At 33.3% G+C, this 26,130-nt stretch overlaps 1 protein-coding gene across 2 annotated transcripts; it reads right to left on the minus strand.

Annotated features, from left to right (window-relative positions):
• Positions 1-5,693: 5,693 nt before the first annotated feature.
• Positions 5,694-25,479, minus strand: LOC106779699 (AP-1 complex subunit gamma-2). Of its 2 annotated transcripts, none has more exons than XM_014667868.2 (18): positions 25,179-25,479; positions 23,708-24,010; positions 23,402-23,543; positions 22,316-22,489; positions 21,543-21,722; positions 19,879-20,033; positions 17,793-17,883; positions 17,543-17,706; positions 16,992-17,046; positions 15,697-15,819; positions 15,514-15,609; positions 14,788-14,915; positions 14,077-14,181; positions 13,737-13,993; positions 13,123-13,353; positions 12,859-13,034; positions 7,042-7,146; positions 5,694-6,275 (listed from the first exon to the last, which is right to left on the minus strand). In XM_014667868.2, exons 1-18 carry the CDS (start codon positions 25,208-25,210, stop codon positions 6,180-6,182), a joined length of 2,613 nt encoding a protein of 870 aa, XP_014523354.1. In that variant the 5' UTR covers positions 25,211-25,479; the 3' UTR covers positions 5,694-6,179. The 2 variants fall into 2 exon arrangements, with proteins under 2 accessions (XP_014523354.1, XP_014523353.1); XM_014667867.2 differs by having other exon boundaries at positions 13,123-13,356.
• Between the last annotated feature and the right edge of the window lie 651 nt (positions 25,480-26,130).

A 26,130-nucleotide genomic window follows, 5' to 3' on the forward strand; every position in this document is an offset into this window, starting at 1 on the left:
CACTTAGGTGGAGTTCGAGTATTGCCAGCGTAGAGAACTCTGTTTTGACCGAGCATTTTTTTAAACCTGACTGATAAGTGTTATTTCCTTTTCTTTTGTTGTTTGGAACCTAAGACATGTAACTTTGCTGGTTGCATGTAGGTAGTGACCTTTCCTCTTCGAAATTTCTACCCTTTCTAGCTCTAAGAGCTTATCTCTACCCCAATGTGGTGGTTTGTAGGGTCGTACTGTGTCTGGGCTGTGTAAGGCACTGTTGAGGTTTTTCTGGGAGCTAGTTATATGCTTTAATTTGATGATTGATGCAAATGTATGTTAAATTTAGTGTGTTGTAGTCATTTGAACTAAAAATACGATGTTCTTGTGAATTTAAGGTGTACGATCTATGAATGTTAAGTGTGAATCTGTGAATTGGAAATGTATTGATCATGATATGTTTTGGATGAGTTTGAATGCTGGAATTTGGTATGTTGCGAGTGTCTTGAATGGGAATATTGTTGTGGTGTTGTTAGATTAGAAATCAAGTGGTTGGGTGGTGTTTTAGGTCACTATGAGAGGAAGTGGGAGAGTGATTTTGAGAATTTGGGGTTCTGAGAACCATAGGGCAGTTTAGATAGTTCTGGTAGGTCTATTAGGACTTGTTAAGCACATAAATGTGGTCTAAAACATGTTAAAATTGGTATAATGGATTTTGGGTCCTTAGGTTGATAAGTTGGGTGTCCTAGAGGGAAATTGGAGTTCTAATCACTTGAGATCATTCTAAGAATGTTAGAAATCATTTAGATAGGCCTAATCGAGTCTCAGTCATGAATTACAAGTCCTAAGATTTGAGGAAAAATAACTTGAATTGGTAAAAAGGGGTGTGTGAGTGCATAATCTGCAAAAGTTGTGTTCTACAGATTATGCAGACTCGCTATGCGGATTGTTTCGCGTAGCGAGTCCCTATAGGGGAGTGCTCTTTGCCTATGGTCATTCGTTGTGCGAGCGGGTGCACTTTGCGCATGACCAGAGTGTACTGCTCTCTGTCTGATGGATTCGCAAGGTGAATCCTGTCGCTATGCGACTAGCACTAGCCTAGAGCCTCTGCCAGGTTAATTCGCAAGGCAAATTACTGTGTGCGCTGTGCGAATCACTTTGGTTTCGCTGTTCGAATGCGCTGCGTTGTGCGAGAAGGTCAGAGTCCAGTTGTTTTGTTTGCCTTTCGTTCTGTGTTTGATTAAGTAATAGTTACTTTGTTTGTGGAGCATGCTTTAATGTATATGGCTTTATCTTTAGAACTTTAACATGTATGTTGATTATAATCCAAAAGTATATGAATTGACAAGGAAAGAGGTATGATTCAAGGTTGCTTATAGTATGTTTCAAAGTGTAGAGTCTCTTGGTGAGATTCTTAGTTGTTTAGAATGAAAGTAGGAGCTCAGTCTTGGGGGTCATCCTGAAACTCCAATGGTCTTTCTTCTCACATAGGGAGGATTGAACCATATGGTAAGGAGTAGCAGGAGGTCTTAGTCTTGGGAGCTCCTAATATGCCTCAAGGCCCGGAATAGGCTAACCTCGTGAGTGTGATAGGGTGGGAACCCAAGTATCATAAGTCACCACGAGTGCAAGACCCGCCATAGCTCGACTATCATTCTAAAGTCTGGACAAGTCAAGTCTAGATTCCTACATGTTAGGATGTACACTTTGAACTGTTTTGGATGAAGTTTACTTTTAAATACTAAATGCTAATCTTGAATGCTTTTTATATAATTAGCTCACCCTTGTTTGTTTGTGTTTTGTGTCTTGCTTATGCGGTGTTTTTCTTTTGCAATGATCATCCACTTGGATGTGAGCAGAGGTAGATGAGGTCCCTCTGGAGCATGCCTTGAAAGGAGATGATGGTGCTGCTTAGTTTCTTTAGAGCTTCTTAATTAATCTAGTTTCATTTTGAAGTACCTTATTATGCTTAAAGTTTATATTCTTAGTTTTTTGAGGATGATTGTAATCCTATTACTCTAAATACTTGCCTAACTGTTTTTCAATATTATATTTGATGTTTTTATATATACATATTTGTTGTATATTTGAGATGTCACAAAAACAATTAAAAAATATTCAAACCTATTTTCTTGTCAAAATTTACACAATCAATTTGTTGACTTTTGTATATTTTACCATTGAATTGGTATTATTTTACACATCTTACTAACTTAATAAATGTGTAACAAAGGACTGAAATTGTTTTATCGTTGACTTTTAAAGATATCGTCATTTTATTATTAACATAATTTTAAAATTGAAAAAACTAATAATATATATATATATATATATATATATATATATATCAGTAAAATATGAAGGAAAGTAATTATAGTAGTAAAATGTGGGGAAATTAAAAACTTGCTTGCATAATTCTCGAAAACAAATTGGTGTCGTAAAATTTATAAGAGAATAATAGTAATCGGATAATGAAATGTATAATTAAACATAATAATTATCTTAAAGTTTACACCAACTATGTTACTTATTAATTTATTGTGAGTAGTATGGATCACTAACATTGAACTTTAAATACATGTAGTCGTAATTTTTAAAACGGCTTAGGTTTACTTTAGATGCATAAGTATATACTAATATGATTTGTAGATTTTTCGTTGAGGTTATTAGGTTCTGCCAAAGGAACAACCATTTGATTTTGAATATTTTTAGCAATTTGCCTATTTTGCAAAATTTATCTTATGACCTGTTTGTCATTACATTTGCTCATTCAACACACTCCTGAATTCTCTTCTAGACTATACATTGATAAGAAATTATGGTACTACTTTTAACCCAATATCTCTTAAATAATATATTAGTGATGTTTTTAATATATTGTTGAACTTTTTTATTTTATTTTTAGTTAATGGAAAATTTTAAACTTATGTTTAGATTTCTAAACTCCTAACATATATAAAAAGTTGTGTTCCACCTTCCACCAAAACCAACTAGCATTAATTTATGAATCAACTTTATAAAATTAAATTTTGATATTTTGGTTGTTGTTTTGAGGGAAAAGCACATAATAAAAAGAATACATACATTTTTGCTTGTTTTTTTTTTTAAGGTTTAATAGCATCTTTTATTATAAGTCTTGTCAGAATTATTCAATACAATTTCTCAATTATTTTTCATTTTAATATAGCTCTTTTACTGAATTGGTGTTAATGAAAGTGATAATGTAACCGTATAAATAAAAAGAATGAAACTAAACTTATAAAATGTGTTGTTATATATACAACCAATTTAACGAAAATCATATTAATTCTTTTTAACAAAAATAAGGACTTTCATAAAAAAAAAAAATACCATATTAAATAATTTCAATAAAAAAAATAAGGATGAAAGCGACTATTAGACTATATTTTTTTTAATTGTTTTGGGTCAACTTCCAAAGGTTAAATAAAGGGTAAGAAATAGTGCAGACCTTAATGCTGGGGCCTGGGTGAAAAGGGAAGGTTCTCTACCCTTTCATTGTTGTCCAATGAAAACGGTGTACATCTGTTATATCATCTTGTCACAAAGCATACCCTACCAAACCATCACTCACCCCAAATTTAAGATTCATAATAACTAATACCATTGCCAATTTTGGGAGCACAAAAAATCCATATTTTCTGATATGATTTATTTATATTCTAAAATAGTTTTATCCTATTTAAAACTAGAATAATATAAAGTAGACTTGAAATGAGAACAAAAAATAAAAAGGAAAAAGAAAAGATAGTTTAGTATCGGTGGTTGGATGGATCTCATATAGAAACATACCAACTATGCACTATGTACTTGTTATTTATTAAGAGATATTATATTAGGTATCAGTTAACACGTTTGTCTCTTTCAACTTGATTCAGTATGATGGATAACAACTAATGATTTTACTGTTTGAAGCCAAGAAAACAAAGGTGGTAGTTAAGCCAGTGATTACGATGTTGTATTAGATAACACAAAATCGTAGAGAAGATATGTTTTATGATCAAGAACTTCGGATTTTTTTTTTTTTTTTTGTATAAAAAGTTTGATGATAACTTTAAAGATGGGATGAAATCTTAAAGAATTGGTGGGTGGAAGTGTGTGCATAATTTTCAATGATATAGTTCAGAAATTATTTGGCAGCTCACTACTGCTAATGTCCATTATTCTAATAAATATTTGTATATAATTTAAAATAATTAATTTATTGAAAATAATTATTAGCATATTTTTAGTGAAGATTTTGAACTTGGGTTGCATCGTTTAAACTTAATTGTCGGTGTTCTGTTTTTCAAAATTAAATTCCAAGACAATCTTTAGACTTCTAGATATGAAAAAGTAGCATGACTAGAGAACATTTGAAAGAGTAGAAAGGAAAAGAAGTGGAAAAAGGAAAAAAAATATATAGTAAAAGTAAAGATGCTTAAATTAAGAAAAAAAGTGAAAAGAACTAAATAGAAAGTTTGGGAATGATTTGAAACCTTTTTATTTGTTTATGTTTAATCTTTTGATAGTATTAACTTATTAGCTATCATTGTTTATTTAATCTTCCAAATACAATTTAGACATAAACATTTGAGTATCTTGATCGTTGGCACATTGCTAACGGGTTTAGTGGTTGTAAGAGCTAAAAATTGGCACAGAGCTTGAAGAGGTTTGTAAGAAAAAAACTTCGTAGGGATAGAGTGTGGAGAAGATTGTGTACAGAACAATTGTATTTACAATTGATCATGGTAAAAAAATCCCCATCCTAGCATAAGTATCAGGCATAGCATAGTTTGAAAGTAAACAAAGATGTGTATCCTCATATATTTCTCATATTCATGTTCTCTTTGTCCTCATATATTTCTCATATTCATTGGTATTGTACCTTAATCTTTCCAAAAACTCATACGGTTGGACCATTTTTAACTGCTCTTGAACACTTTTATGTTTGTCCTAAGTTTCATTTAACTAAATCTTATGAAACACTTCTCTGCCATCTTATGTTTCAACACAATTTCATCAATGCAATGCAATGCACTCTTGACAGTTTACTAAATGAAATGTTTTCCAGTCTCTTATCTTATGAATATTAATAAATGTAAGTTTATTTCTTTGTATTAATAAAATAATACTGTACAATGCAAATAACCTTGGGATCTTACACTAAAAATATATACATTTCATGACTGTTTCATGCAATGAATGACTATTAATTATTCACCTTGGATCCGTGAAACTAAAATGTTTAAGGTCGAGGGGTTGAAAGATACTTACAAATAATAATAATTAAGAAGTTGGACTTTTTAATAAATTTAACAACTTGAAGTTGGATTCTCGATGAGCCAATTCAAACTGAACGGGCTAACGTGCAGAAGAAATTACCATCTTGTAATACATCAACGACTGAAGCCATCTTAGCTCACCTGTTAATCATAGTATTAGCTAAAATGCGTCGAAATTTCTTCAACTGGAATTGTTTAAACTTACCAAACATCACACGTTGACTCGTACGCTGTTCAACATAATTTTACATGTTCAAAGTTGCGTAGAGTTTTGAACCATGACAATTTCTTCGATTGACCTACAACGAAAGCGCTTAAATACATTTTAGCCTATTGTATTAGTTAGAACTCCTAATTTCCATACACTGAAATGAGCTCTATAAAGATAAAGGAATCACATGCATGTTTAGACAAATAATTCTAACTTACAAATTTCAATGAAACAGCCAAACGCCGATTAACAGAGCTGACATAATTTTGAGATTACATTTCATTAATCTTTAGGGGGAAAGTTACATAAAATCAAATATATCAATCGTCTAAAGGATACCAAATTGCATTCAACAACACTATAACTTTAGACAGCAAGACCGAGCGACTACCTCCGAAAAAATACCAAGAAAGCACCTCAAGTACCCAACATGACACAACTCTCACCGCCTTGAGAGGCAAAATTTGACTTTCACATTCATACAGGAATATTTTGTACTAATGTACATAAACCACCTAGGTAAAAAAAGGGTAGAAGAAAGAAATGAAGCCACTGAATCGACTTCAAACTTAAGCCAAAAAGTGGTCCAGATGCTCCAACCATACCTCCCTCATTCGAAGGAATGAAACGTTGAAACTGCACCAGTAATTATGGAGGGCTGGGGAAAACGAAAGGTTTTGTGCATCACCTTAATGACCCCTGATCATTGAGCTTCACAATTCACGAGGAAAATTATTGACTTGTCCTTCCTCTAATGTATCCTTGCCATTTATCTTGTACGCTATCCTTGTACGCATGACAAGCGATTTCTGAAAAATAGAATAATTGCTAGCAATCAAATCTTCACTAAGAAGAACTTACATGTATAAATCATAATCATACTAAATAATATCAGCAAGTGTAAATCATAATCATACTCACAAAGCACTAACAGAAAAAGAGGGGATGGAGGAGTCTAAACCATTATAAGGTGGAGTGGCCAACCCCAAAAATGGTATGGCAGATAGAAAATAGTGGTATAGCCACCATTGACATATTAAAATACAACTAACAATATAATCGCTTATGCTACATAATTGCACAACAGTTAAAACTAATTCAATATATTCATCATTAATAACTGACAGTAAGTCCATAAAATGTACATGAGTAAGGGTCGTCATATCCACACTCGCAAAGCACAAACATAAAAGGAGGGTTTGGGGAGTTTAATCCATGGTTGTAAAATTCCAGATAAAGCCATGGAGTGCAAACCCCAAAATTGGCTAATAGCAGGATATGAATAATGACAGTTTACAATTCAACTTACAAGATAAATCAATTGTGATACATTATTGAACACCAGAAGAAAAAAAAGAAAAACTAACCCAATCTGAAAAGTAGTGATCGATCAATAACCCACATGCTCAAATCGTAAGCATTTTTACAACATGTAATATCAAATATTAAGATAAAGCATAAACTAGCAGTTTTGTAGCAACATGTCAGTGATCAACAATACGTTTAGAATTTAAGCCATACAAAGACACAGATAATTACGGTAAAGCAATAACAAAGGAAAAAAAGACCATCTACCTTCCCATGTTGGCTGTTAGTAATTTTCAAATTTTGGGTTATGGACCCATTTCCAGCTGCGGGAAGAGTATTACTGCTAGCTGGATCTAAGTGCAACTGAAGAAACTGAAAGTCAACAACAAAATACGTAAGTACTAGATGATGGAAGGTAACCAAGCAGTTAAAATGATTTTGAAATCCCACTGAGCAACCAGTAGAACCACACACCATAATCAAATATTGAAGAATAAATGTAATTATTTACCACTCAATAGCTCAGATAACTAATAAAAAGAAATTATCGAGCTATTGACAGCTGCAAACACTTTTATTGCTATAATCCATCTATTGAGAGAAACAAACAAGAAGCATGGAACTTCAAATTTCCATTTAAACAATGAAGATTATGATATTGCTCGTTGGAAATTGGAGCATTAAATGTTTGTTATTGTTAGATGTTCCGCATTCAGTTAATCATATTTCTGTTATTAAAGCTAATAGATGTAACATGCTTAAGCACATCTCTTTGTATTTTCTTATTTATAAATACATAACCCTATGAGTTCCATATACATTAGGGATTCAAACCATGTCTATTTCTCTTTTATTTCAACAATTATTTTACAAAGTATATCAATCAGTGTTTAGAAGAGTTCAATGCTCCTAAGAAAGTTGTGAATGTTTTAATTGTTCTCTTGAAAATAGATTTTGTTATTTATTATCTTTGTAATAATTCTTGTTAAATAAATCAATTTACATAGTGGAAGAGGAACTTCACAAAATTTCCTTTTCATTTTCTCACATGGTTTCTGCTAGTTATATAGATATTTTGGGTTTGGACTTGGACCTATCCCGATGTGACACCTTGCATGATATATGTATAAATAATGTTCCTCCATTGTGCTCATACACACTAGAGGATTCTATTACATGAATGCATATAATTTTTCTTAGAGTTTATCCTAATAAATTTTGTTGAGCCTATTGTGTCATTCATTATGAAGCTTCTATCGAACTACCTACAAATATATAATCTCAAGCTTAAAATATTCAATCCTCAGCATGAAAGAATATGTTAGAGATCCCACATCGATATGTGTTTGTGTGTGTGTGTATATATATATATATATATATATATATATATATAAAGTGAGTACAAACCTCACATTACAATCTAATTTGGTAAGGTTGATTCAAACCTAAATCTACTTTCTAAGATGGCATCAAATTCTTATTTGAATCCATGCCCTCCCAATGGACCTACTGTTCATTGGTGCTAATTTTTTCTCCAAAAAATGCATCACTCTGATTTTTAGCTACTCGTATTTCTGCTGTGCACTTTTTTTCCAACTAGTTTTCACTCTTCCCTATGCTGCTACCGCCACATTAGCTTGGTTATCACAAATGAAAGTCATTTGTATAGCTTCCAAAATCTTAGTTCTTTAAACCATTGCTTGAGGTAAACAAACACACAAGAGGTAGAAATCATTACTTTGTACTTTGCTTCTGCAGAAGTTCTTTCCACCACACTATGCTTTCTTGAAGAACTAGAGTTTGGGACTAATGATTGGCAAAGGATGTAAGTCCCCCTGTCTCTATCAATTTCAGACATCTACTCTTGTTGGCTTGGGGTGGCACCCTTCTCTCATGCAATCCATGCTCAATTAGGTCATTCTAACCTAGCAAGCTGCAACACCTTGTACAGCGTCTATCTAAGTTGTCCATCTTGTTGTGTGAGTTGTGTCAAATAGGAAAACATAACCGTTGTTCTTTTTCCAGGAGTGTCCCCAACAAAGTTTTATCACCTTTTGATTTAGTAAGCTTGGATATTTGGCACCTTAGACACACTTCAAGATTATGTAACTTCCATTGATGACTATTGTGTACTTGGTTGTTCTTAATGAAGTTGAGTTGTTTTCCATATTTCAATCCTTTTATAATGAAGTTAAAAATTAGTTTAGCTTTTCTATTTGAACTTTATAAAGTGATAATACTTGTGATTATCACATTCATGACTTCTCATGGTATTATTCGTTAAACTCGTGTACATACACCCGTCGACAAAATGGGGTGGTAGAGACAAGAATAGATTCCTTAATGAAACAACTTAAACTCTTTTACTTCATGATTCTGTTTCTTCACGATTTTGGGATGATATGATTTTAATGGCATGCTATCTCATCAATCAATTGTCATTCAATATTCTCAACAAGCAAGTTCTTCACTAATTTTGTTTCTCCACTCACTAACTCCTCCTGTCTTCAGATCCACCTGTTTTGTTCACAATCCCAGTCCTTTACTTGATAAATTGTTAACTAGGTCTCATAAGTATCTTCTTAGGTTACCCTTAGCCTCAAAAAGGATATAAATGTTTCTCACCCTCCCTTTGTTGCTATTTGATTTTAGCTTATGTCAGCTTCAATTAAGAATATTAAGAGGGTATAATTCATGAACATCTAGTCAAAACATCTCAACAAAATAATATTGTAGAAAGAAAACTCGACATCTCCTAGACTAAACTAAAAAAATTGGGGTAATTCGGTTACCCTCTAGAATCTTGGGGTTCAAGAGTCCTATGGATATTTTTTCTTCTTTCTATCCTAGTTTTTCCACTACTAATAAACTTTACACCAGTGGTCTTCGAGTGAGTCTCATTTGTTCAAGTTCATAGTCAGGGTAGGAAAAAACTCGATCCTTGAGTCCTAAAATATGTTTTTGTTGGCTACTCCTTTACTCAGAGATATAATATGAGAGTTACCATCCTCCTCCTAGAAAGTTGTATCTCCTTTTATAAAGATCAAGGTTTTCCAAACAATCTTATCTTCAGGGAGAGAATATGCAACAAGATAAGGAAGCTTAATTTGAAACTCTCATTCTTCCTAGCCTTGGGTTTAGCATTCTAGTGGAGTAAAAATTATATTTTTTCCTTCCTCATCAACTAAAAATGATCCTAAAGTTGATGAAGGAAGACTAAAGGTCACTCTATTGACACATGTTCAAGAGCTCAATCCAATTCCTTCAGATCAAGTAGCAAATTCTGAACGTCCTATTTTAATAATTATAATATTCTTAACTTCCACGATAATGAAAAAAATGGCACTAAAGCCCAATCAGTTGACAATGATCTATATCTTTCAATTGCCTTCAAAAAAGGAACTAGAAAATGCAATGAAAAGCCATTCTATTCTCTCTTAAATGATGTCTCAAAATTTGTCACCCTCCCATAAAATATTTTGCGCAAACCTAAACTCTATCTCAATTCACACTAACGTTTTTTAGGCATCATATAATAAAGTTTGGAAGCCATCTATGATTGCGAAAATGGAAGAATTGGAAAAGAGCAAAACATGGAAGTTGGTTCATCTGCCAAGAGAAAATGGTTGGAAGTGGGATAAAGTGTATGGTAAATGGGTTGACTGAGATACAAAACGAGATTGGTTGCTGAGTTTCATTCAAACCTATGGGATAGTGATATGATCTTGAAAAGTGTTTTGAATTTTCTTTCTAATTTTTATCTTTTAATTAAATATAAAAAGTAATGATTCATATAATGGGGATTAAATGTAGCACAAGTGGATATTAGTATTAGTTATTGAGAATTAATGTGGAATGTAGAGGGGTCTTGTTTAATTTATCCTATAAAAGGATACACTTGTAATATACATCATATATGAATTCTATCAGAGAAATTGAGTTTTCTCTGTGAGAGATTTTTGTGGGTGTTCTACGTTATAAGAACCACAATTTTTTATCTTATCAGGGCAATATGTGACAATCATCTTCATGACTCACCTCCTCATCTCTCTTGAGTGTGGCGTCAATATCCTTGCCCAAATTGAAAATCATAACAACCCTACCCCTGGTTTCTCATCAGATAGATTACTAAAAGACCTTTGCTCCAATTACAAACATGAATGTCATTAGGGTAATTTATCTCTTGTACAATTATGGTCAAGAATTAAAACAATTTACATGAGCTTGAGGAATAAATTACAAGTGTATAGGGTCCCCACCAACGTTTTGAATAAATGTTTTGAGCTTCAGGAATATATGGGGTTCCCCACCAAGAAATGAAATTTGATGCGAAGGATATGTTTTCATGCATGGTTGATTGAGGAATAAATCCAAATGTAGGTCCCATAAAGATATGAAATTGTAAATTGTCGCCCATCATTTTGCAAGTTAAAAAAATCCACTCGAACATGGTTTGGGAGATTTATTAAGACCATGACAACTTTAGGATACAAAGTCAGACAATTTATTTATCAAACACTCGTACTCAATTGGAGTTACTATCTTGTTAGTATGTGTAGATGACATTATTTCTAATGATTGGAAAGAACCACTTCTGAATCAACATCTACCAAATGTGTTTGTGATACTTTTATGGGGATTGAAGTGGCCCACTCCAAAAGAAATATTTTCATATGTTACCATAATAAGTCACTGATTTTCTAGGTGATAGGTTTGGAAAATTGTAAACCTACAAATACTCCCATGGGTTAGAGCTTTAAATTGGGTAATGCAAATGGTAGTGTAGTAGTTGATAAAGAGATGCATAAACGTTTGGACCAAAAATTAATTCACTTGCCCCACACAAGGCCAAATATTGCATATGTTGTTAATTTGGCTAGCCAATGCATGCACTGTCCAAGAGAGGTCAACTTACAGACCACATACCTAATTTTAAAATACCTTAGGGTGACATAAAAAAGGAATTTTATGTAAAAGAAATGGAAATACAATTCCTTAAACCTATTTTGACACTGACTATGTAAGGTCAACAATTGATAGGAGATCTGCTAACAGGTATTGCACCTTTCTTGGAAGAAGTAAAAAACAATTTTTATAGCTTGATCTATTGTTGATATTATATTCTTAGTTACACACAAGGTATTTGTGAACTAATTTGGCCGAAATGATTTTAGAAGATTTCAAGATTATTAAGAAGTTGACTTTAAACCTAACTCAACCTTACAAAATTAGCTTTTAACACACCCCTCTCACGTCAAGACATATACATCTTGAACATGAAACTAGACATTAATGTGTGGTCCGATACCGAATAGAACAAAAGACCCAACAAACAATAAACTCTACTAAGATAGACTCTAATCCATAGTTATATATCATGTTAAAAAATGAACTTTAAGCAGATTTTAAACTTACAAAACTGGTTTGTAAGATGTGGTTTCCACTAACTTATATATAGTAAAGTGACATTATCTCTAGTCAATGTGGTACTTTCAACAAAGATTAAATATGATGGCTCTATGAAAGCTCTATTGTGATAACAAGCCAACAATTAGCATAAGCTCATAATCATGTTCAACAAGATTGAACAAAACACATTGAAAAGGATATCCATTTTATCATAGAAAAGTTGGACAATGGTTTGATTTGTGCTCTATATGCACCTTCACTCAGTTAACTTGCATATATTCTCAGTTAAGAATTGTGTAAGTTTTTGAAAGAATAATATGCAATGGAAAACATCTATTCTCCAACTTGAGAAAGTGTTGGAAATAGGAGCATTTAATGTTTTATTATGCTGTTTATCTTTCCAAGTGTTTATCATAGTTCAGTGTTCCATAGGAAGTTCTACAGTTTAATTTTTCTCTTGAAAATAGTAGTTCTTATTTATTATCTATGTAATCATTTGTTTTAAAAAAAATCAATCTGCTGAGTGGAAAAGATACTCAAGCACTTTCAGAAAATTACCTTTATCATTTTCTCAAAATGTTAAAAGAAGTAAATTAAAATCATATCTATACAATTACAACGATGAAGATCTTAGCACTTCATGCAGAAAGCTCAATAGCATATTGATTGGCATACCTTGGGAACAGCTGCCTGGAAAACAAAATCTGTATATGTATTAGAGGTCAAATTCGTAAATGTAGCCTGGATAACTGTAGTTTGTGGGCTTCCTGGTTGTTTTGAGAAATTGAATGTCAATCTCAAGGAGTTGCTCTCAAACGCAGTTATAGATGGATAAACCGGTCCATTGTTTTCTATTCAAGATAAGAAAGGACAAGAAGTCAGTACTTTGACTAAATATCATGCAATGATATTGCCCAAATACTAAACAAAGTTTACAACCTGTAGGTGCGCTGGGGGCAAAACCATCTAATAAATCCATCATAGGAGCAGCATTCGAAGATGCTTTTGAGGAAAGTGAAACAGATGAGAGATCATCCAATGGTAAAACTGGTGCTTTGTTACTAGAATTGGAGGATATGATGTCTACTGTAGATGAGCTGGTTTGGGAAGGTGATCCAATAGACAAAAGGTCCAAAAGAACATCATTGCCACTTTTTGAAGCTTGGCCAGCTGCTAAAAAAGCAAATAAAAGTCAGACATGCTACAAATATGTTTGGTGGACTTATTCAATATTCATAAAAAGTTAAATGATGCTTCTTGAACAAAATCCAAATCACAACAACGACTACCACCACTAAAGCCTTATCCCTTTAGGTAGGATGGTTTACATGGATCAAACAATGTCATTAGGTTTGATCAAAAACTAAATTTTCAATAAATCCATGAGAGGTTCTTCATAATGGTTTTTATTATGGATCAAGTGGTTTGGAAAGTAAAGAAGGCCTCATAAAACAATGCCAATTATGTTGGAAGGGTGAAAAGCGAAGATGTATAAATAAAAATGGTAATTACTGAATACAAAAGGTATTCTTTTCAGGCATCACAATACTAACCAGATTGTTGTGATGCTGGAGCAAGATCAACACCCAAAAGGTCCTGAAGAAAATCTCCACCAGAAGAGCTAGGTGCAGGAGCATCATCTGAACTTAGATCAAGTAGATCTACAAGAGGAGCCACAGGTTTGGCAACACCATTTGGTAGACTAACTGACGGTACAGTTGTAGTTGAAGCTGCACCTGGCAGAGACCCAGCCCTCCTACCAATAAAGGCTGCTTCATCCAAAACGGGCATCCTTTCTACAAGAGTAGACCTGCACAATGACATTCTCACATGAGAGTGTGGTAGAATGTTATACTATTGATATAATCTATTAAGCAGCTTAATTAACCTTACCTAATATTTTGGTGCTTTGCAATAATCGCATTGAATTCAATAGCTCTCTGCTGCAATTCTAGCACAAAGCTCCCTTTGAACTGAACAATAATTTCTCTGATCCTCCTATATCCATATTCAAAAGAGAATAAAATTTCCATGTTAAAAATAAAAAATATATGAGGAAATAAACTTGCAGTTGGTGTATGAGTCTTTGGCATGGGGAGTAAGAAGGTAGGAGAACCGTGGAAGAAAAGTTCCCCAATTCCTCTTACATATCAAATTTCAAGCATAGGATTTCAAAACTATCCTGAACACAGTATGGTAAACTTCTACTAGAATATAATATTCCTAATTCCTCTAAAATAAAAAGAGAAGAAAAAGAAGAAACAATATAAGACATAAAACCATTCATGAATCTTCACCTAATATTTTAAATGTTTGGGAGTTGGTTCTTGACATGGTGTTAAAGCCTCTATGATCAATTGGCCATGGGTTCAATCCTTTCCAACTCCATTATTTTAAATAAATGTTGAATTTCAGCACAAAGTAAGGGGCTACACTTAGAGCCCAAACGGCTCAAGTGTGACAGAGCCTGTCAGATACAAAACCATCTATAAGGTTTCACCTACAAGTTAAGTTTTTTAGTGCATTGATTCTTGGCAAACTCCAATTTAAGGTATGCTGTAATGGATAATAACAACTTGAAAAAAAAAAAAAAACAGATCGTACTCTGAACATGAAGGGAAACGTGAAGAGAGTTTTAATAATGCAACCAAAGCCATCGCTTTTGTGGTAAGATCTGATGCATGACGGTTAATGGCAATCTCTACAATGTCAACTGCATCAGACTCAGTCACCTGCAAGCATGAAAAATTGAAGGCTGATAACTTTTAAAAAACTAGATTTAATGAAAGATTTCTTTTAGATTTTCCTATGTGCTGCTAATATGAGCAGATTTAGGCAACAATTGTTAAAAGTACAATCACTGTTAAATAAAGCTGAAACTCTCAGAAAAGAAAACACGGCCGGAATATAAACTCATTCCTCTGTATAAATAAAATCCAACTATGCAATAAGAACTAAAATGAAAAAGGCAAGTCATAATGCTAACATATATGGTTTTAGTACCACCATACGATGCCCAGATTTCATTGAATTAGCAAGGACACAGGAGCAGTTTCTGCCACAGAGCATGTTAAATAAACTAATCAAACATGTAAACTAAATCCCACCCTTGCTCCCCCCTTCACTTAGGGAGAATTATAAAACTATGAAAGTGACAGTAAGTATAACAAGGACCAGGGACATTGTTAAAACATCATTTATTAGAAGGTTCAGACCAATACATTTATCAACTTGTTAAATTACTGCTTGTAATCAAGTGATATATTATATTTATGCAACCTGAAGCAACAGTTAGACAAATGAATAAACTTCTCAAGCAGTGGCACTCACTGTTATTGGATCTTCTATGTCAAGCATTCCAACATTATGGACTAACATGTCACCATACTCCCCAATGCACCACACTGTAACTCGAACTAGAGTCTCCTGAGGAAAAGTATTAGGTAATATTATGTGCATGGCATCAAAAGAAAAGTAATAGTGCCTAGATTTTGTCAAAGCTAAAGTGAGCACCTGTTCAGCTGACGTTTGAAATGCTCTGTACAATGCTCTTACGGTATATCCATGAAGCTCAGAAGCATTGGTTATCACAACAATTAAGGCATACCATACCTCATCTTTTACAAAATTTCCAGCCTACTAACATAGAATAGAGATCAGAACATGCACCCAATATAAAACAAATAAATAAAAATATAACTAAAATGGCTCAATGTGGAGACAGCTAGCACCAAAACAACAACCACAATAAAAGGACAGCTCAACACAAAGCTCCCACCATTCAGTGGTCCTCAGAAGGTAAAATGTAGCCACAACCCTGTGATCACATATATTGTTTCCACAACTAGAACTTTGTGATCACAAGATTATAAGGTAGCAACCTTATTGTGTCAAGGCACACCTTCCAGACAACAATCTCAATACACCATCAAAATTATTTGGCACACATTTTCTGACCAACACATGGCATAAAAGACAATTCTGACTCAAACAAATTGATGCCATGAAACCGTATATACATGGCAGATTTTTAACATCAATGCCTGAACCACTATCAAATCATAAAACAACAACAATAAGGTGGAAAATGTTAACATTATTGTTAGAGCAGATTTTAAGCATGCGAATTATTTCATACAATTTTTCATGCCAATTGGGAAGCAAATGAATTATCATATTTCACATACAAGGATTTAGCTCCTCTAGAGGGCAAAGTTCACTTCAGAAGAAAAGGCAAGGAATTTTAAGCATAGATGAGAATAGTTGATATTACATTTACATGTATAATCATGGATTTGTTAAAATCAACTCCCTTAATTTTAGCATTTATGGTTGAGCTGTCTCACTTTTCCCTCCAGTGAATCTGATAGGTTCTTTATCCAAGAACCTATGAGAAACACACTTCTAACTCACACAGAACCCACATGTGACTGAATGGTCTTTATTATTCAATAGCAGTCAAAGAATACAGCAAGTAGAGAGCTTAACCCCCCCTATCAGGACAAGCAAGTTCCTGAACAAACAAAAGAATTCACTAACTACTCTCAACTACAACTAATCTCCCTTTTATACAAGATACCCTCAACCGACCCACATAACTGCCTTGGCAGTTAGGTTGTGTAACTGTCTTTCTCCTACTATACACAAGTAGAGGTCTAACAGAATCACTTTCACTTTCACTTTAGAGGAATTAAATCTACATGTAGGCTTGAATCACTGCCAACGGATAGCCTAAAAAGCTAGAATGCCTGGAATTTTTGCCTTTAAAATTTTAATTCACTCAAAAGTTTGTCCCTTAAATTTATTACCTCAGACAGAACCTTGAGCATCTGATCAATGTACCAGATCTTCTCTGGGGAAAACCTGAAACATTAATAAATAAATGCTAGTCAACTAAATATATCTATATGTTTGTGTGTGTGTGTGAGTGTGAAATTTAAAGAAAATCTCTAATTAGTTCTAGATTGACAAGGGGTAACAATGATAAAGACCAATTCAAAATGGATCAAATGGCTTCATCTTTATTTTATCAAAACAGAGAGCAATAAGAAAGAGCAGAAAATTCCAAAATGTAAAGACTGCAAGGCCGACATAGGAAATATGTTCACAACTACCAACGTGAGAAACAGTTATATCTTCTAAAAGAACTAATGCCAGTAAAGCATATTCCTCTGACAAATCAAATGTCCTTTAATGATGGAATATGATAAGTGATCCAGAAATTATAGGATACTAAAAAAAGAAGAAATAAATTTCACACAGTTGGCATCCTTCTCTTCTCTCCTTGCCCAAGTTAAAAGATAAAAAGCAAAACAAATGAAATTGAAAAAAGAATGTCATTCAGCATCTTATGACTCACTTTGCTACAATGGAGCAAATTTTCGCAGTAAGGTCAGCTCTGAAATCCTGATCACTGACTTCAAGATAATCTATTAGTTCTTTCGCCAAGGGCTTCACATTAGTATCATTGATCAGAACATAAACAAGTTCAAGGGCTCTTTTCCGAATTGAAGCATCTGAATCCTGAATGGAAGAGTCAGGTGATCAACACATACGATTCTAAAACAAAGCTCTTTTCTTATCACTAATGAAGAAGACAAATTTAATACCTTCACACACTCTAAAATTGTTGCACGGTGCCTCTGTACCGCCTGACCATCAGCTGTTACAGCCTTCATTAGCATGTTTAATGCCACATATCTAAAGGAATAAGGTAGAAGAGTAAGATTCACTTCAATAATTAAATTTAAAAGAAAAACAAAAACAGAAGGATGGAATGAAAATAGAGCTTGAAGAACACTATATGCAATATTAATTACGACCTTTATAAAGGATTAAAGAAATTGAATGGGCACGCGATTTATTTTATCGTAATATAGAAGTTATATGGGCCTTTTTCTGTCAACAGCCAAATAACAATTCAGCCTAAGAACAAATTAAGCCACAGCGTAGCATATACTTTTGTAAGGAACATAAAAATTACAAACAAGATTTTGACCAAACTAAGTTCAAACTGCATAAGTTTTAGCATACAGCCAAATGAGTAACTGCAGACATCAGCTATTTAAATTTTATCCCCTCCTAACAAGTTAGTTTTGTAGGGATGAGTTAGGCTTAATCTACGTTATAATCATGGATATCAAACGCTCGAGTTAACTCGTTAACTTGGACGAGTTTACGTTTCCAGACCTGACTTCCGAGTTAACTCAGAAGTAAACTCGTTTTCTAAATAAATTCTGTGGAATCGACTATGAAATTGGTAAGATCGTATAGAATCATGAGTTTGGAACGATTTTGCTAGCTTTTTTAATAAAAAAACTTATAGCATTATGTCTCGAAATGTATCAAAATTAATTATACTAATCCAATTATTTATGTTTTACAATATTTCTATAAAAAATATATTTATAAATTTATTTATTTCAAATTATATAATTTTGTAGACTTATTTAAATTAGGATATTATTCATATAATTTTTTTTATCTGAAGTAAACTTTTACGAGTTTACGAGTCAAGTTTGCGAGTCGAGTACTCTCACAAGTTTACGTAAACTCTTGAATTTGACAACCTTGGTTATAATCACACAAATGTAGTCAATATAATTGGGGTACCCGGTTCTATTCCTTTTTAGAGTTCATTTGTTTGGAAATTTTTTCATCAAAGAATATGTTAGGTTACTTTGTGCAAGCAACCCAATCTATACTCTCTTGTCACTTCAACACTCGAACAACAGAAATGAAAGTATGTATGTATGTACTATTGATTCTATAAAGTATAAAAAATACAAGTACGCACTCTCCCAAGAAAGCCTACCTTCCTCCACTGGAAAATATGTCCAGTCTATACTCAAAAGAAATATCCTACTGAATAGAATTACAAGAAAACTATTTATAGTAACATATGCTTCTAACTCGCTACCGTTCGGTGTTAGCTTATTTATACCATTTGGCCTTTAATTCCCTCCTCCCTTTCGGCTACCGTTCGTTATTAGTTAGTTTATTTATACCGTTCGACCTTTAATTCCCTCCTCCCTTTCGGCTACCATTTGGTATTAGCTTATTTATACCGGCCTTTAATTCCCTCTTCTTTTATTCTTCCTCTCATATACTTTTAACTTCCTAAGAGAATCACTTCTGTTTTAAAAAATAAATAATCCCTTTCTTTGTTACATGTTTGTAAGGCTTTTAAAAATAATAAGAAACTGGAAATAATTACAAATTGTTAGGATCCTTTTACACATGGTACAATCGGATTTTGTCCCATCACAAATGAAATTACATTTTAGAATAGCTTCTTGTAAAATTAATTACTTAAAAATTGGTGATTTTCTGATTGTGAATAAACCTGTTAACTACTACTTCTTTAAAAATCTCTAGAAAACAATCACTAAACTATTCCATACCAAAATCACTTTTTATTTAAACAAACTGGCAATTCCTTATTTATTTAAATGTGTTAAATTGGTAAGGTAATAATTTGATTGCTCAAATGACTGAGTCCAGTTTACTATAGATCAACCTTAAAAGCACCATCTATCAATCACATTTTATGTATACCTCTTACAGTGCTAAATTCTGTTTCTTTTAGCAATTATAGTGAAGCTTACAATTTCAACACTCAATCTACTACCGTTAGTAGGTTTTGATTAAAATTTCTAGTTAGTTACGAAAGAGAAGCAATGACGAGAAATAAACCTGATATTGTTGTCACGGTTTGACAAGAATCTTCCCAGGATATTAATGGCTAGTACACGTAAGCCGCCATTATCTTCAATGCTCATTATTGTTTGAACACATTCATATAAAATGGCATTCCCTGCAACTTTATTTGACTCGGTCTTAGTAGCCACCTAAAACAGGCAGCACATGTAAAATTATCAAGCTAAAATTTCAGAAGAGATGGCCACCAACAATAAGAAATAGTATATTAAACTCATCTACCCCTAAAACATTGATTTGGCAAACAGCAAAGAAAACCTAAGAATAGTGAAACAAATGACCTAACTGTTGATTACTATAACAAGTGGTTAACACAATTGATTAAAAAACTTAGCTTCGCCAGTTAACTGAAGAATTCTAACAGTAACTAAATCACATAGTGTAGCATAAATACTAGTTCCTTGGCAAAAATTTTATATAGAATACAATTATAAAACTCCCTCCTTTCTCTTTTGCCTAATTTGTAATTCTTCAAAGAATTAAATAGAAATATACAGTGAAATTTGAAGAAGAAAATCCAGCTGCTCAATGGCCTTCCATTTCAACAGCTATTTACAATGGAAGACACCTCTTCCCCTTACAAGTACTGTCATACATTCACATGCACACAAGAAAAAAATAAAAATGATTTTAATACAAATCTTCAACTTTAAGCACATTTTATAAAGTAACCTTACATTAATGCAAAACCAAACTAAACAACCATACATTACCATAAACCTATAGAAAAGCATCTTCCTCTAACCAGTGCCACCCAAACACACTATTAGAAGTGGACTTTAAGCCTAACCCAACCCTACAAAACCGGCTTGTTAGGTGAGGTTTACACCCACTTATATACTATAAATTGGCCTTATCTCTAGTCGATGTGTGGGACTTCCAACACACCCTCCTCACGCTGAGGTATATACATCTCGAGCATGGGACTAGACATTAATGGGTGGTCCGATAGCGGCCCGATAGCGAGTGGAACAATATGCTCAACAAACAATAAATATCACTAGGATAGGCTTTAATAAAGGCTCTGATACCATGTTAGAAGTGGACTTTAAACCTAACTCATCCCCACAAAACCGGCTTGTAAGGTGAGGTTTGCACCCACTTATATACTATGAATTGACCTTATCTCTAGTCGATATGGGACTTTCAATATACACCAACATCCAAAACCACAAAATATGTTTGATAACGCCCTTTAATGCATTAGCTGGAGCAGAAGTTTAGTATCATTAACTCCTTTCCCCTAAATGTGTTGTCATAGGATTATGTACTAGTTAGTTTAGACATCACTCAACCTTATAAAACCAACTTATGACATAAGGACTACCCGTACTTGTATGCTATATTTTAGTATTATCTCTAGTTGATATGCACTTGTGTTTTTTCTCATACATTCCCTCATGTCCAACATTATTTGGAATGGTACACAGATGACGTGGTGAGTGACCCTTTTAATGAATCTAATATAAGCTCCAATAACATACTAAAAAGTGGATTTAGGAATAATAACTTAGCCCTACAAAATAGACTTATAATGTGAGAAATGATAGAGGCATGGTCAGATAACCAAGCATCGCAGATGACTAATGAGCTCTATAATAATATAATATAATGAAATTCACCATAAACATACAGCTGACCTGGGCAAGTATGTCATTCATGCTGTCACTAGCATCAGCATCACCTTCACCCAGCACCCGCAAAAGTTTAAGCAATCTGATATGGAGAAACGGGTCTGTGATACCAGCAATATCATACTCTGGTGAATATGGACTATTTGCTAGATCCTTAAGAGTTCTGACCAAACCATCTGTGCATTTCTGTAATAATTTATTCACAAAATGATTCGTTACAATAAAAGCTGTTCAAATCATGACTCAATTTGCAGGAGCTCTTCATATTAAAATGCAATCAGAGGTTAACTTTGACCATTAAGGTACACCTATGAAACTTGTTAATATGCCTTTCCAGTTCAAATAAGTATATACTATTATTTATAGCCAACAGACTAGCTTGCAGAAACTAACACATGGTGCTGTGACCTTAGAAACAGTATATTATTTTTTGAAACAGTTGAGTTTACAAACACCATAATACTAGCTGAAAAAAAGCCTTTCCAATATTGAAAGGAAATTTCAAATTAACTACCCAACAAATCCCATATTCTAGACTATAACTTACATTGAACTTCCTTTAGGATATAACATCGTCAAGAATTCATGGATGCTATTAACTCCCAAATACCAAGAAGAATATATATATATATATAGAGATAATTTGACTAGCAGCACAAAAATTTGTAATTCTAAGGCTATAGTAGATAAGTTTACCTTAAATATTCAATATGCAAACTGAATTATAGGCAAGTAAACCATGTGACAGTCAAATTAGTTTAAAAGAGATGAGACACTACCTTCCTAATATTTTCAAGAGCTTCAGTGCTAATTTTACACAGATCTGTACAAAGCTGAACCCCAGTAATCAAAACCCCATGATGCTTCTCCCTGAGTAAGGCAGTAGCAGGATTGATAAAATTTTCCGCCAAGTCTGGAACTTTCTTTAAGATCCTTATAGAGCATAATGCTGCCTATATAACAGTGAGCACAGTTAACTTCTGTGAATGAGTTTTTTTGAATAATTAATCAATAGTCATCATTCAAACAGTTAAATGGGAACTGTTTTATTAATAACTCAAATATTGAATTACATTGCAAGGTTATAAATATTTAGAAAATGAGAATAGGGAGATTGCTAGTACATGTGATAGACAAGACTATGGAACCAATTGTTGCATGCTAAGTACGTAGGAGGAAATTTGATAGAACTTTCACTCAAAATAATGAAAATGAAAGAAAAAAGACTAGTCGCAAACAGGATTTTACTGGTAATCGATGAGAAAGTCGATATTTTACAACCGCTCAATGCTTACATCCATTTTCATAAATCCACATGTTTTGTTATGTGGTTAGGCAAGATTATACATTGCAAAATTTACAGTGATGTCAAATAGATGTAGCACGCTGAACAGACCACCCTAAGGTAAGGATTATTATTTATTATTATTAATACTACATGATGAAATTCTAGATTATTCGAATGGGCATCAAACACAAAGCAGCATTGTATTTGTGCATCAGAATTACTTCCTTAAGCCAAATACAACTAAAAAATTTATAGATACAAAGGCATAATCATCGGATGATTGAAAATAATTTATAAATGCATGTAAGAGAATTCTTTACAATATATAACTCAAACCTTTATTACAAAAAACTACAAAAAGAAAGAAAGAACTCTAACAAATAAGCAACCTCTTGCAGAATAGTCAATAAAGTTACAGTACTAATCATCATGTGGAAAGGTAAGTATGTTACTGTCACTACATAGAAGATACTGTCACTATGAAACCATAAAACCATTCACAACATTTTCTCCCCTAATATATGAAAAAAAAAAAAAAAAAACACTGATACAATATGTGATGTACACTGAAAATTACCTTCTTCCTAATATTTGGATCTCGAAATTGCAATAATCTCTCAACCTCTGGTGCAAGATCACGTGCCATTTCCGCTGAACAAATGTTTCCTAAAGCACAAAGGGCAAGGCCGACTATATACTGATTTGTATGATTAAGATCTCTGTGATTCAGTTAAGGCTTAGCTATGATCAATCATTAATATTCTTCCCTTCCCTCATTTTGTTTCAGTAGGTAGAAGAACAAAATAACACATTTGTAAAGTGCAACATAAAAATTGGGAAATATATATAAAATAAATCACAACTTTGACTAAAAACTGGATACTGTTTCAAAGAATTGGTGACCAACATGAGAACTTCTTGTCTTTCATCCAGAAGCAACATGAGGCCAAGATAACCTATTCTCTTCTCCGGAAATCCAGGAGATGCTATCAACTTGAGGCATTCCATTTGACCAAAATGTGTGGGGTAACCAAGCATGTGGATGAACATTAGCTTAGCCAGATTTCTATGCCGATAATCAGTATCATTTTCATTTATTGCTGCACGAATGGCAGCACACTCTTTTCTTACAACAGCCCGTTCTTCTGCTGCAGTCTTGCAAGCACGAATTGCCCGGATCATGTCCCTAAAAGTTGGGATATTGAAAAATATGAACCCAATGAATAAAAGATATCGTTCAAAATTGAAGTCAAGCAGAAACTAGAAATTAAACACGTCTCCCCTTTCCAACTAGCAAGAAACCTGGAAAAATTAAGTGTATTTGACCGTTTAAATCAGAGGAATTTTGAAATAAAAAATGTCAATCACATAGACAAAAGAAAACACATACGTAACTGCAAGATCACAAAGAAAACAAGACCTTGCTTATGTAAGTACAGCATAGTATAGTTGTAATTCCAATTCTTCTACACAATGCTTGATCTCAATGCGTCAAAGTTACGCATGTGTGTAAAATCAATACAATAGTGCTTACGGCACAGCATATTGCCCCCTTCCAAACCAGTCGAGTGTGTAAAAATCATGCTTTAAATTCATGGGAAGACTAGAGACCGGCCACATATTGTAACTAAAGCCATAGCATGCTAATTTACAAATTCATTGCTTCACAATCAAATAAAATCAGCATGAACAACCTCATGACTACTCACGTCAGATTCAAATCCATTATCAAACTGGTAGGTCACAGTACTTAATAGGGACAGCATCAGTGACGTTCTGTGGATGAGGGAGACAAATAAACTAATAAAGATCTATAACTAAGTCGCTTACAATGTTGCAACTACATATGTCTACGCTTAAGACTTCATCTTAACAATATACAGAATACATATCGTTCAAGAAATGTTCCAACGCTTCTATAATTACACGAATGAAACTCTGATGTACAGTGTTCAATCAAGTTCGGGGCTAGAACCTGGAGTTCAATAACACAATCTGATTCAGAGATTGATAGAAAACCTTGACCAGCTAAGCACAACAAAACCAGCCACCAAATGAATTGTTAACATGTATATCACTAATTTCAGCTGAAAGAAAAACACAAAATCGCGACCGTGCAACTAAAAGAGCAGTAAATTCCAATAAAATAAAAATGCCGAGATAATTTAAGATTCTTCCAAACGCAAAGCCCTACTGAACTACAAAACCAGCACAAAGAAGAACAAACATATTGTACATGATGTGAGAATGTGGTCGTGCGTGTTAGCGTGTGGGTGTTAGCGTGTGCGTGCGTGCACTAGGCGTTGATCTAATCCAAGCGACCAAGCGAAGAAGAGAAGGATTTGATTGCTTACCTCAAACGCGTTCCTGAAGAGAACGGGTTCATGATTGACGGTGATTATGTACGGCGAGAAGCTCAAATCGGATCCAATTGCGACGAGGAGGAATCGGAGAAGGAGATCAATCGGAGATCCGAATCGGCAAAACGAAGAGAGATTCGGATCTGATACGAAGCGAGTGTTTGCGTTGTGTGTGTGTGCGCGAGCTCTGTCAATTTTCAGAGGAAACAAAACAACTCGACACCACCGCACCTTTTCTTTCTTCCACTTTTGCAACGATTTTACAATTTTAACGTTTCTGTCTCAAATCTTTGAGAAGGAAAAATATGAAAATGAATTAAAATTACAAATTTCAGACAATTAATTGAAAATGATAATTAATTAGGGACAGATTCGTAAATTTAAACCGCTTTTGGAAATATTCAAAAAAATAAAATGTTCCTCAATCCTCACCCTGAGAAAAAAGATGTTACTTGAGTATTAATTTAATTGATGAAGATAGCTTTGTTCGAGTCACGAACCCGCAATTAATTTAGGCTTTTTTTATTTCCAGTAATTTATGCATTTTCAATTTATAAAGAGAAGTGTTAGAAAACATTTTAAAAATAAACAGTTAGAAAATATTTGAAAAAAAAAAAAAAGTGTTAGAAAAGATTGTTAAGTTAGGGTTTTTTTTTTATTTGAAATTGGAAATGAAATATCAAAAGTGTTTATCATTTAAATTTGATCAGCTTAAAAATTCATGTTTTATTAATACTGGTCAAAACATGTCGTATGTTCTTGGTGTCATTTTTATTGCATTACTAGATTTTATATTAAAATAGTGATAAAAATTATTTTCATATTTTTTTGTCCAACTCACTAATGTTTTTATTGCAATTTCCTGTTGGGTCAAATATTAATAATTTTTAGATTATAAATGACATATAAAGTATGTAAAAAAATGTTATCAAGAAATCGTTGAAAA

Source organism: Vigna radiata, unplaced genomic scaffold (assembly GCF_000741045.1).
Source record: "Vigna radiata var. radiata cultivar VC1973A unplaced genomic scaffold, Vradiata_ver6 scaffold_167, whole genome shotgun sequence".
Classification (NCBI taxonomy): Eukaryota; Viridiplantae; Streptophyta; class Magnoliopsida; order Fabales; family Fabaceae; genus Vigna; species Vigna radiata.

Coding starts and splice junctions, on each gene's coding strand:
- LOC106779699 (XM_014667867.2), bottom strand. CDS start 25,210: ATGAACCCGTTCTCTTCAGGAACGCGTTTGAG. Junction 20,034..21,542: donor TGAATGACATACTTGCCCAG/GTCAGCTGTATG, acceptor TGCCTGTTTTAG/GTGGCTACTAAGACCGAGTC. Junction 7,147..12,858: donor TCCAGGCAGCTGTTCCCAAG/GTATGCCAATCA, acceptor GTTGACTTTCAG/TTTCTTCAGTTGCACTTAGA.